The following is a 12,460-nucleotide window of genomic DNA, read 5'->3' as shown; positions in this document are numbered from 1 at the left end:
TATCATTACGTTTAGCAGCTGAGTTGTATCATTGTTATGGTTAGATAATGGCCGGTTTCCCAGGATGCACCAGAGCAAGCAGTAACAGCATTAGCTCCTACACCCAGCAATAAGTGCTTTGAATTAGATTGTGATTGAAATATTTCTTTATAGAAAACATACGAAACAGTGCTTGAACTACAAAGTTTACTTTTCTGTCGAGTTTTTTTGTTTTTTTTTTTTTTTTTTTTTTTTACTGTGAGGAGAAGCAGAAATAACAGTATCAAACAACTGACAAACACAAACAGACTGAGTGCTGTGAATCTCACAGGAAAACAACAGATGAAACCTTTGTTTGGAGGACATACACTGCTGTTTTGAAGACATATAAAAGGGACACTATTCTCAGTTTTATTACTCATCGACCACAGCGGTTCTGATAGCAGGAGCTAGCTATGCTACCTTTGCGTCATCGTAAAGTGAAGATATGTTTGGTGTCAACTTGTGTACGTGTGTGAATTGTTTGTTGGCCCGGAGTGTCAACTCATGCTGGTAGTGCCTGGCAAGTCCATTACTTTGATTGCCGTTTGACAATCTGTCTTTATGACAGGCAACGTGAAGCCGGTGGAAGGGAAACACATCGATCTATTACCCTGTGACCTCTGGCGGCTTTCAAATCTAGCCCTGCGCACAGATGGACATGTTGAGTGCTTCTCTACAGAATCGGGTATTGATTGTGTGGAAGTTAATGGCAGAGTCATATTTTTCTGTGTGTATCTGACTCAAACCTCCCGTCACCCTTTCATCCCCGCTATCTATTCTTATGATTCATTAGCGGCGCCACACAACCTCCTGTTTTGTTTATTCTATTTATTCTGAATGAGCTGCCAGTTACAACCTGTTCCATCTCCTTCATCTTTATCTTTCCACCTATAACTCCAGTATTCCCCATTGATCTAATCATGTGCTCCATCTCCTGTTCTCTTTTCACAGAAATTTAAAAACAACACCTGCTCATTACACAGTAAACACACCAAAAAACCAGTCTGATCCCAAAGGGTATTTTTTGAATTCTTTTTTATTTTGTCGTGCTTTGTATCTTTTCCCCTATAAAGAAATAGTTAGCTATATATCAACAATGACACATGGACTCTAAAATAAACAAGAGTGAAAGACAGGAGAAGAGACGACTAGGCACAGGAGACGAAGAGAGAGACTGGGAAAGAGAGGAAAGGTAAGAGTGAAAACAGACAGCAATTTCTCTACAGTAGAACTAAAAACAAACCATGGGAAGTGTACATTTCTTTAACATTTACAATTATAATAATAACAACGACAATAATAATAACATTAACAATAATCATAATTGTTCAAACAATAATAATAATTCATTTAAAAAAAACCATAAGACCTCTGGTTTCTCATAAAGACAAATGATTTTTTTTTTTTATTCTTTTCTTTATTTTCTTTAAAGATCACTGAACAGTGGTTTGTTCGGCTTTACACCTCTATAGGCTAATATTCTGTGTTAGTATAGTTGCTTCATAATGCGTTTCAATAGTAAACATTTTTTTTTTATTTCTTAAAAGTTTCATTTAATTTATGTTGCTGTTCTTTTTTTATACAAATAATGAATTTAGAGATATGTATACTTGTTCTGTCAACATGTTTACTGTATGTATGAACGTGTGCATGTATCTGCATATGTGTGGTAGCATTCAGAAAAAAATATCCATCCATTTTATTTTCGGATTCATTCAGTCCCCTTGCCCTTCTTATTAAGACTTTTAAGACTTTTAAACCTTTGTATCCTCTTAATGGCATTCTAAAATAATTAAGCTTTTCTGTAATGCCTTAGCAAGTCATATTCCCTTCTTCTTCGCAGCCCAACACTAATCCTTTCATTATTAGGAGCCAACAAAGGAGAAAGGATAGAGGGGGGCAGAGAGAAAGAGAGATATAAGGGAGAGGGTTGTAACAGGTGAGCAGAGAGAAAGGAGGTGATGGAGAGTCGATTAGATGAAAAGAGAATAACCTTTTCCTCACTGTTGCAGCGAGAGGGAAAAATAAATCACTAAAAGATGACTCCTTTTCACAAATTATTGACAGGTCACCCAATAGGGAAAGCAAAACAGGACGGTTAGCTTGTCCATAAAGCCTGGATACTTCCCAGGACTCTGGGCTGAGCACTCCATTGCTGTAGGGAACTATAAGTTGCGCTCTGTAGAAAAGATGCTTTGGCAATTTAAAAAAAAAAAAAATCAATTTTCTAGCATTTAGCGCTCAATAGCTCTTGCCCCCCCTCCATCAGTTAAAGATTGGGCTTTGTGAAATAGCTGATTTTCTGCAGGCATTGAATTACAGCAGTCATCTGCCTCCAATTCCCCTTCCACTTTGGCGGTTGCAAGGGCAGAGTGCCTGTATTCTTTGTGCTCCCCGCTTCCCCCTCGATCAACATAATTATGTCATCATTTCATTATTGTCTGCATTCACCTAACCCTCTCCCTCCATTTTCCCCAGTTTATCAGACTTACAGTATATGGCGCAGTTGTTAATGGCTGGTGGGTCTATAGGCTCTCTTTTTCTCAGTCTGTCTATGGGTATGTGTGTGTGTGTGTGTGCATGGAGAATGGGAGTGGAATGTAACGGGATGGATTGGCTGTGTGCAGTATCTGTATACAGTCGTTTTTAGAAGGCCGCCTGTTATGGCGCTTTGTATAGAAGTGTGTATTTGTGTATGTGTGTGTGTGTGTGTGTGTGTGTATATACTGTTTATAAGGTGGGAGACAGGTAGAGGAAGGGATGGGGGGAGGGGGGGATGGGTGAGGTCAGAGGAGAAGGGGATAGGGAAGGAGAGGGGCTACAGTAGGTACTCTTTCTTGCCCTGGCTGGCGTCGTTCCCGTTGAGGAAAGCCTCCTGCACCTCACCATGTTCATCCAACCCACTGGCCTCATGGGTAAGATAGGAACCTGAATGAAAAGAGACAGAGAGAGCAAGAGGGAGATTGGAGGGGGAAGGTTAGGTGGCAAAGCGTCATGATCATTGCAGCGCCATGCAGCATTATCAAACCAACCAGCGCTAATATTATTGAGTTCCATACCTGTGACTGATTAATTCATTAGTTAACTGATTGTTAGGTCAATACCAAGCAAGAATAGGCTCTCGTGTACGGTACGAGCCTACCAGTGGAAATTAAAGGTAGGGGATGAATGTGTGAATAGAAGAGGCAGAAGAGGAGGGGCAGGTGGGGAAGATAGTAGAGAACAGAAGACAGGGAGGGAGGAGAAATTGGCAGAAAAGGGTAGAGTGAAGGTTAGGTGCAAGAGAACAATGCCACGTTTGCGTCACTCACAAAACCCATCAAACACATTTTAACATCCCTCAGGTCCGTGTGATTAATGATTCGGTGCAGTACAGGTTACACAGAGAGCAAGAACTGCTCAAGTCATCTTCCTGCTCGAGTCTCCCTTTCACCCCAGGGGTGAGTGACACTCTAATTCTCCGTACCACAGAGGTTGACTGGCATGCTGACAGTCATGGCGGCCCAGAGACAAAGCCCTAATGGCTCTGTCTCAACATGGTTTGGTTATAATGGTCCTGTCTCGGTGCTGATTGGCGGGCAAGTCATACTGAATGTTGATTGATGGCTTGTCCAACCATAGGGTAAGTAATACCGTGTTGCTGCCTGCTACACTGTTCTCGGATTATTTCTTGGCAGCTGTGGTGCACAGTCGAAGGCTGCCAACACAGGGGCACTTAAAAAGATAGGGAGCGCAGGAGGCTGCTTTTAATAGATGAGCCTTGATACACTAACATATAGTCATAAAACATGGGGACCACACCTACATTTCCCACCCCGCCCTATTTCTTCCGCTATCCTGGCCAAGGTCTTCCATCATGGACAGTGTCTGCCTGGAAAGGAGCATCCCATCCTGTCTGCTTTGCACTGACAATTTTACACCTCAGTTTAAAAGATTTTTTTCAAAGAATCTGGGTGTAACCGGCCTGCAATGACTTTTTCACAGCTTGTTACGCCAGAAAATGGGCATAAATGAGAAAACGTGCCTGTAAAAACCGTGATAAAATACTATTGCTAAAACGTGCTTGGGAAAGAAACTTTTGTGTTTCTTGGTGTGTGTGTGTGTGTGTGTGTGTGTGTGTGAAAGAGTGTTACCTTTCTGTCGAACAGAGCACCAGATGGTGACGATGAGGACACAGATGACGGTGAAAACCAGCAGTGCCAGAACACCACCTATCACTGCATATGGTGCTGCACTGTGAGTCTCTACCACTGCACCGGGATCTGAGAAAGAACAAAAGAGACAAACACTGTAGTGTGTGTGTGGGGGTATATAAAGGGAAATATGGAGATAAAAGGACAGCTAAGTGCAGGCAAAGAAATGGCAGCAAAAAAGAGAAATGGATCAAAAATAAAAGCAGGAGAGATGTCGGGAAAAGAATATATAAAAGTGAAAGAAAGAAAACACTTTAAAAAACCAGCGTGGGAGAGGGTACAGGGAGAGAGACAGGAGAAAACAGAAGTCCATATTTTTCACCCAACTTATTATCACCTTTCATCGCCGCACAGGACGCCAGACAAGTCAGAATGGGTGAGAAAAAGGTGGAGAAAAGAGGAGAGTGAATAAAAAATAAATATGCCAGCCTCTAAAAAACCCACTCCAGCAAAGTACCTGTCAAGCCCACAATGCATTTTGAATGAGGGAAACTTTGAATGTCTTTACAACCAGAGTTGTGCAGCCCTGGGAAATTAAATCAAACAATTCACCACAAGATGAGTGAAGAGAGATAAAAAGATAAATGAAATAGGCAAGCTAAATTCTGTGACATTCTGTAGTATGAAACTGCAGCAGTGGTAGGGAATTATTCATGTCAACCTCACCTATTACTCAACTTACACTGCTTTAAAATAAAGGACAAATACAAAAAAAATGGAGGAATAATGAAAGGAAGTGTAGGTTAGTGTTGAAATGATTAGTCAATTAAGCAATTAGTCAGCTGATAGATCATTTTAGTTGGCAAATTTAATAATTGATTAATTGTCATTTATCAAGCACTTTTTTTCTTCATCACTTGTCATTTTAAGTTGAAAGATTTGAGTGTCAGGACTGTTCAGACATAACAACCAATATGAAGGCCTCGCCTGCAAGCTCTGGGAAAATGTGATGATCCCCTTTTCAGTATTTTCTGACATTTTGTTGATTAAACAATGAATCGATTAGTTGAAAAAATAATCAACAGATTAACTGTTAGTCCCAGCCCTATTTAGATCATAAAGCCAACGTCTGTCATGTCTGAGCACAATTTCACCAGTAAATACTTTCTGACAACAACAAAATAAGGTGATTGATAAGAGTGCAGGGAGACAGGGGAACTTATTCTCTTATGTTGCTGGTTTAATTGTTTTGTTGCCGTCTGTTATTTCTATGTTCCTATAATTGTAAAGTACACTGAGACCATGTTAAATGGTGATTTTATAAAATTTGACTGATTGCTTTGAAAAAATGGTTTGTAAAGTATAAATGCAGGTAATCTGTGCTAAAAAAAAAAAAAAAAAACTATCTGAGTCACTGACAATAACAAACGATTAATATTTTATTGATTGGGTTGAAGGAGTGTAGTGTAAGAGTTGGTAAGGCCAATAGGAGACAAGGACACAGAGTTGTTGATGCAGCTCTTGGACCTTGACAGAGCAGAATTAAAACATGAATCATTAATACAGTGCTAACACATAGAGTTTAGGGAAGAAAGAGAAAGTGAAGGAAGAGGTGAAGGAAAGGAAGAGGAGGAAGAGGAGCAGGGATTGACAATTGAAGAAAAATGGGTGTGTTCTTGTGCATGCATTTCTTGGACAGTATCTCATTGAGCTTTGTGACAAAGTGCATCACATTCCTGCTTATGTGTATGATCAAGTATTGGTGTGTGTGTGTGTGTGTGTGTGTGTGTGTGTGTGTGTGTGTGTGTGTGTGTGTGTGTGTGTATGATAAAATAAAGATTGGTGGCAGGCACACAGGACATGTTTGATCAGACTGTGAAAGGGTCGAGCAGCAATATTTCACAGGGGATGAAAAAGCAAGGTCTCAAGCGCTATACCTTTACCTCACTGCACCCTGTTTTTAATCCACCGCAGCCCAAAGCGCCACATGAAATGAATGACAGTATTACAAAGTGTGTTGTTTCTCCAAGGAGCCCCTCAGATGACGCATCAACATCGCTTAAACGCTCTCCAACTGTTCAAGCCGCTGCTTTTGCTATGACTCTTTATGTCATCTCCGCACATGCCCAGCAGGTGAACAACCTCTACCTGCCCCAGACGGTAGCAGCGGCAACAGAAGAACAAGAGGGATGCTCCCGCTCCCTTTGCTTCATCTCTCCTTTTAAGTAACAGAGAGGAGACAGAGAACAGCCGAAGGTATGGAAAGAAAGGAGAAGAGATGCCATTGAGCGTGTGTTTGTGTGAGCGTACGTATGACATAAATACATTCTGTAAATAAAAAGAGAAGGAAACGGGTAAAAGAGTGTGTAGTTTGTGTGTGTTAGTGTAACGCACGCACGCAGCATGCGCGCGTGCGCACACACACACACACACACACACACACACACACACACACACACACACACACACACACACAAATGCTGACTGGGCAATGTGTGTGTGGAGAGCATCACACAGCCAGTGATAAGAAAGAGGGAGAGAGTGGGTGGTTGCGCACAGCCACGCGATTGCAGGCACGTACGCTCATGTAGATGCAGGGCAAAGGAAGGTTGCAGCAGACATGTTTGTTTGTGCATGTGTGTGTGTGTGTGTGTGTGTGTGCGTGCGTGTGCATGTGCGTGTGTGTGTGTGTGTGTGTGTGTGTGTGTGTGTGTGTGTGCAGGCCACCTGAGAGTCATCAAATGAGTAGGGGACTGAAAGGCCCCAAAGGAGAGAAGGCAAGGACGAGGATAGAGATGGAGGGTAGCAGAGGCAGAATAAAGGGTGTGTATGTTACCTTTCGGGTCCAGAGCGAAGCTGTGTGTTAGGAGGGTTGGGGTGGCGGGATGGGAGGTGATTGGTTGGGTGGTGGGAGTGGGAGGGACCGTGGTAGTGACTGACACATTATCTACAGACAGACAGACAGACAGGGAATGGGATAACACACACATGCAGTGACATTTCAACAAAGGTGTTGCAGGGTTTCATAGCAAAGTTACTACAGCCTATAAAACATGACACATGCTTTATTATTGTGCAACATTAATTGAGTTTCTTGGCTGATGCACCTCAGCATCCTTGGACGGCAGTCTCAAAGACAGCTTGCTTCTTCCAATGAGTTTTGAGAAAGAGAAGATGTAAAACACAAGAACTGCTGATCAGCAATTGAGGCCGATGCCATTTCAATACCAGAGATAAATGTTACTAATTATTTTCCCAAATGGAATCGATCTTGACCCCTGAGAAGTGACAAGGACAAATGATGTTCTCTGGCAGGCTTCTACAGCAGCTGAGGGGGTTAAAGAAGACATTTACAATAGGGATGGCATGCTTTAAAGCAGGGGCTGAAGAGAATCATATCTGGCAGACTGACATTCATCTACGACGCAATTGGAATATATAGGAACACATTCTCTATCACTGACACATTTTCTATGGTACAATGGCAGGAGAGACAGAGACATTGTCTGTGACAGATGCATTCCCAATGGAGAAGTGCCATGCAGGGAATGTCTCATTCAATGCAAAACAATAGCTTGGATCTTGACACATTTTCCAAATCAATGGCTGAGCCACAATGGCAGGTAGAAAGAGACAAGTTCATATTGCCGTTAAAGACAGAAAATAATGGCTGACAAGAACTAAAAGGTAGACGGAAGAGTGGGTGTTAATGTGTGTGTCTGTGTTTGCATCAGCACTTTAAGAGTGAATAATATGCCACTTCATCAAACAATCTCTATAAAACCGCAACGTCCAAGGTAGTCTCACACACGTAGACACACACACACAAACACACAAACACACACACACACATACACACACACACACACACACACACACACACACACACACACACACACACACACACAGCTTGTTTTAAAATACGTGCCGGCTTGTGCACACACATACCCAGACCACATGTTCATGCACATTTACACATAAATGCATAATTGGCGCACACACACACACACACACACACACACACACACACACACACACACACACACACCCTTTCTACTCAGGAGTAATTTATTGGTAAGTATTCCTCTGTCTCTTCTCTCCCTTTCTCCCACTGGCCCTGAGATCATCAATCTCTTTTTGCACTCTTCTTATGTCAGCACTATACCTCCCCGCTCCTGCTTTTTTTTCCTTCACGCCCAGCCTTGGTCTTCTTTTCTCTGTAAAAAAAAAAATGTAACGTAGTGTATTTTGTGGGAAAGACAAAGAGATGAGCAGAGTTTTCTTTTAGGTAAAGTAAAGGAGAGAGGGGGAGAATGAAAGCTGGACCAAATAGAGAGAAAGAGAAATGACCCAACAATGATGTAAGTATGTGTGTCTGCTCCTGCTCTCCTGCATGAGTGCATATATGTTGCATGTGTGTGCGGATACAAGCACGTATGTGTGTGACTGTCACTTGAGCCTGAGGATTAATGGCCGGGGTTGCTGCACCAATTAACTGGACGCTGATTAATTTCTCTTGACTATCACGACTGACCTAAAAATGGTTCTTTCTCACTATTTCCAACTTCTTCTTATCGTTCTCCAGCCATCCCTCACTTCTTTTTCCTTGTTCTCCTTCAACCAAACTCTCTTTCCCTCATTTGCACCCCCTCCCTCCTTCACTTTCTTTCATTCGGCTGCCTCTCTGGTTTCACTCCTTGGTTACTACGTTCCCTCACTGCCTCTCTTCAACTTAATTAAGGAGAATGCCATGCAGCTGTCGTCCTCTTGGCTGATAGCGTCCTTTTTTCCCTACATCATATTGTTATTCATTAACACTATATGGCTGCCAATCAGGCACACAGCCCATGTTATTTCCAGGGATGGATGTGGCGGCACTTGCAATAATGACGTTTTCTTCTCGTATCTCATTCTTGCAGAAGTGTGCCTGAGGATACCGGGCCGCCATTTTGGATGAGCCCTGTTATTCTTTCATGTTCGGTGTTCCTGATTATAAGGGCCCTGCCCAGAGCAGTGATGGCTCCAACTGCCAATCAGTGCACTGAATACTGGACATTGGTCAGGGGTCCACTGCTGAGGCCATTTAGGCCAACACTGATTGGCTGAAGACTCATTCGAAATTCACTCAGATGCCAATAAAGGTGTGTTGTCATGTGTGAAGGAAAACTACAAAATTGGCTCTGCATTATCTCTGTCTGGCTTCCTCTGCCACCAGCCCCCAACCTTTTTCCACTTTCATTCTCATTCTAGATTTTTTGAAAGTCTCACTTCATTAAATGGAGGTCTGTTTTTCATTCCAATTATCCTGACGGCTCATTACAACAGCCGAGGAGACACAGACTAATCCCTGGTCACCTAGCTTCCTTTTTCCATCTTTCTATGTACCTATCATTTCGTCTTTCTATCACTCCCCTACTGCTTTCCATGAATCTTTCTATGAAACCAGTAGTCCCTCTATTCTCCCCCGTGCTCACTGCCTGCTCTTTTTTGCTCAAATTCACACACACACACACACACACACACACACACACACACACACACACACACACACACACACACACACACACACACACACACACACACACACACACACACACACACACACACACACACACACACACACACACACACACACACACACACACACGTGTGTTACACATATGCAAACTAACAATTCTTATCTCCTCATCTGTACCTCTCCCTCTCTCTTTCTTTTTCTCTCCATCTCCCACACTCTCTCATGCAATTCAATTCTAATGGGTTTATTGGCTTGGCGATTCATCTGAGTGCAGCAGCTCAGTTGAATTACATAATGGAGCCTTCTGGGCTTTCACCAGACAATCAGCAACACTCTCCTCCCAGTCACATGCACACACATTCACATGCATCCTCACGTACACACACACACACACACACACACACACACACACACACACACACACACACACACACACACACACACACACAAATCCAATTTCTCCTTAACAACGGTGGCACAGAGATTAAACAAACAGAGGCCACATCCTTTTCACATTCCGCAGATACTTGCTGTGTATGTGTGTGTGTGGGTAATGTGTACGAGGGTGCACACTCAGTGATTCATTCAACAATTCTTTAAAATTTATATCATTAGTGACTTTCTGAAAATTGCAGTAAGTTAATTTCATTGTATTGACTTGTACACACACATCCATGCACTCTTTCTCTAAATCATAAACACATCAAAGCGCATGCACACACATTCGCACACAGAGTTGCATGTACACACAAGTGTGACCAGTCAAATACTGTAATGCTAAGCTTCAATGCATCACGTCTAAGCCACGGCCCAGGCTCCCCGGAGAGTTTCCCACCTCTCGCTCTCTGTTCTCCTTCGCCAGCATTAAGCCCATCTCCACTCATAAAGTGACAGCGCCTAAAGCACCTGTGACAAATTGTCAGCCACTTTTGCCTGAGTTTGTTCTTGGTGTACAGACCCTGATGGCAGATAACTCTCGCGGAGGGAAGGTTGACACGAAATGAGAAGGAGAATGACGAGAGAGAGAGCACTGGTAGTTTTTCTGCACCTGCAATAAGATAGTTTCTTTTCTGCTGACTCATCCTTTACAACACACATCCTCCAGCGCTCCCTCCTTGCCCCCCTTCTTCCCCCAGTGCACCCTGGGATTCCCTCTGGGAAGGCTAGGAGCCAACTAAACTGACATTCCGTTTATCTGACAGGCTGTGATACTGAATATTAACCTGCATTCGACCTCCATCGTCCTTTCTTCTTCCCCTTTTCATCCCTCCATCACTTCCTCCTACTCTCCCTCCCCCTACTTCCTCTCTCCATCTGTCCCTCCACCCCCCAACCCCAAACTTCCTTCTCTCTGTGTCATATTTCTAAGAAACCTAGGCCTTCTTTGAGGAAAAACTGAACTGCAGCTGAACTGAGAATGGAGGGTAAACTGGTGGCAAGGTGAAAAATAGTTGAAAGGGTGTGGGAGGAGTGGAGAGAGGAAGAGGAAGTGGACAGGAGGTGTAAAAGAGGCGAGAACAGCGGGCAAAATAAAAGAGAGGCTGGATGTTGAGGAAAGGAGAGGCAAGCAGGAGAGAGAGAAACAGAAGAGAGTGAGAAAGAGAGAGAGAGATGGAGAGGTTGAAATAGTTGCGACGGAAATAAAAAATAAGCTCACAGAGAATAAAAACGTGAGGCACAACAAGAGCAAGAATGATACTTCTTGATTGTTTTTCTATCACAAAGTCTGTAGGAGTAAGTGAAGAGCTTTGTTACAAAATGAGATATTCACTATTTATACCTACAATAACAAGGTGGGTGCTCAGATTGAAAAAAAGCACTCCATGTTAGAGTGGGTTAGACTGATCTTAACATATTTTATAGAGTGGAATCATATTCATTTTTAATATTGACTGATGAACTTTGTATTTAGAAAGTAGCACTTTTCATCACCATATTAAATCATCCTTGTCATCCTGGTGTATTTACATAGGCAGTGATGTATATAAAACACACCATTTATTTTATTTATTTTTTAATTATGTAACATTTAAAAAGACACACATATCACTGGAAACAGTATAGCCGGAATGCAAGGATTTAACACATTGTTAGACAGATTGTTAGTTGTGGCGTACAGGAAAATCAAGAATGACTTTCAGTCGTCTACAGATTAATATGATGGCTGAATCAACAACTCTGAGCTCTTTGAGATAAGGTTTGAAACAATCTGCCCAGTGGGCAAGTACATATTTTTCGTAAGTACAGCAAACCACCCCTGATATGGAGCTACAGCAGGAGGATTTAAGAAGCTGATTGCTGGAAATCCGTGGTTCAGAGCAGAGGAATTGAAGCCTGGCTTATGTTGGTTATGTGGATTTCTGGTCTTTTGTAGATTTTGGTCCAAGCAAGATTCCTTACAATAAATGTCCCCCCTGTTCTCATAATAAGAGAGAGGAAAAAAAAAAATAGAACAAGCGAGATAAATCAAATAAATGATCAGCACGGAGCAACGGCATGAAATAAAAAAGATAAATGATGAAATGTAGGAAAGAAGAAGTGGCTCAAAGAAGAACAAATGAAAAAGGCAGCTAAAAAATGGTGAGGGAGGAAGCTGAGGAGGAGGGAGAAAGACAGAACATTTTTCCACAGCGGTGGCAACACACATCAAAGCACAACATGTCTAACCTTCTAGGATAGCGAGAGATAGAGAGAGAGCGAGAAGGAAGAAGGGAAGTGGGTGGGGATGTCACCTTTCATCTTGCCACTGTTGCCACCCTTGACGCCTGTGGAAAGCTGCCATTATGTG

General features: G+C 42.5%; 1 protein-coding gene across 5 annotated transcripts in view; it reads right to left on the bottom strand.

The window, feature by feature from the left end:
- Positions 1-2,748: 2,748 nt before the first annotated feature.
- The window catches only part of cadm4 (cell adhesion molecule 4), a 147,322-nt gene continuing 137,610 nt past the window's right edge, over positions 2,749-12,460 (bottom strand). For 2 of the 5 annotated variants that reach the window (XM_028581715.1, XM_028581714.1), the window contains exons 7-9: positions 6,991-7,101; positions 4,155-4,283; positions 2,749-2,949 (exon numbers count right to left, since the gene is read on the bottom strand). In XM_028581715.1, coding sequence (XP_028437516.1) covers positions 2,840-2,949; positions 4,155-4,283; positions 6,991-7,101 — 350 coding nt within the window. In that variant the 3' untranslated portion in view covers positions 2,749-2,839. Of the gene's footprint in view, positions 2,950-3,080; positions 3,160-4,154; positions 4,284-6,990; positions 7,102-11,743; positions 12,087-12,460 lie in introns of those variants that run through there. The other 3 variants (XM_028581716.1, XM_028581717.1, XM_028581718.1) reach the window with 3 other exon arrangements.

This window comes from Perca flavescens, chromosome 6 (genome assembly GCF_004354835.1).
Source record: "Perca flavescens isolate YP-PL-M2 chromosome 6, PFLA_1.0, whole genome shotgun sequence".
Taxonomy (NCBI): Eukaryota; Metazoa; Chordata; class Actinopteri; order Perciformes; family Percidae; genus Perca; species Perca flavescens.
This window is presented reverse-complemented; position numbering and strand designations above follow the sequence as displayed.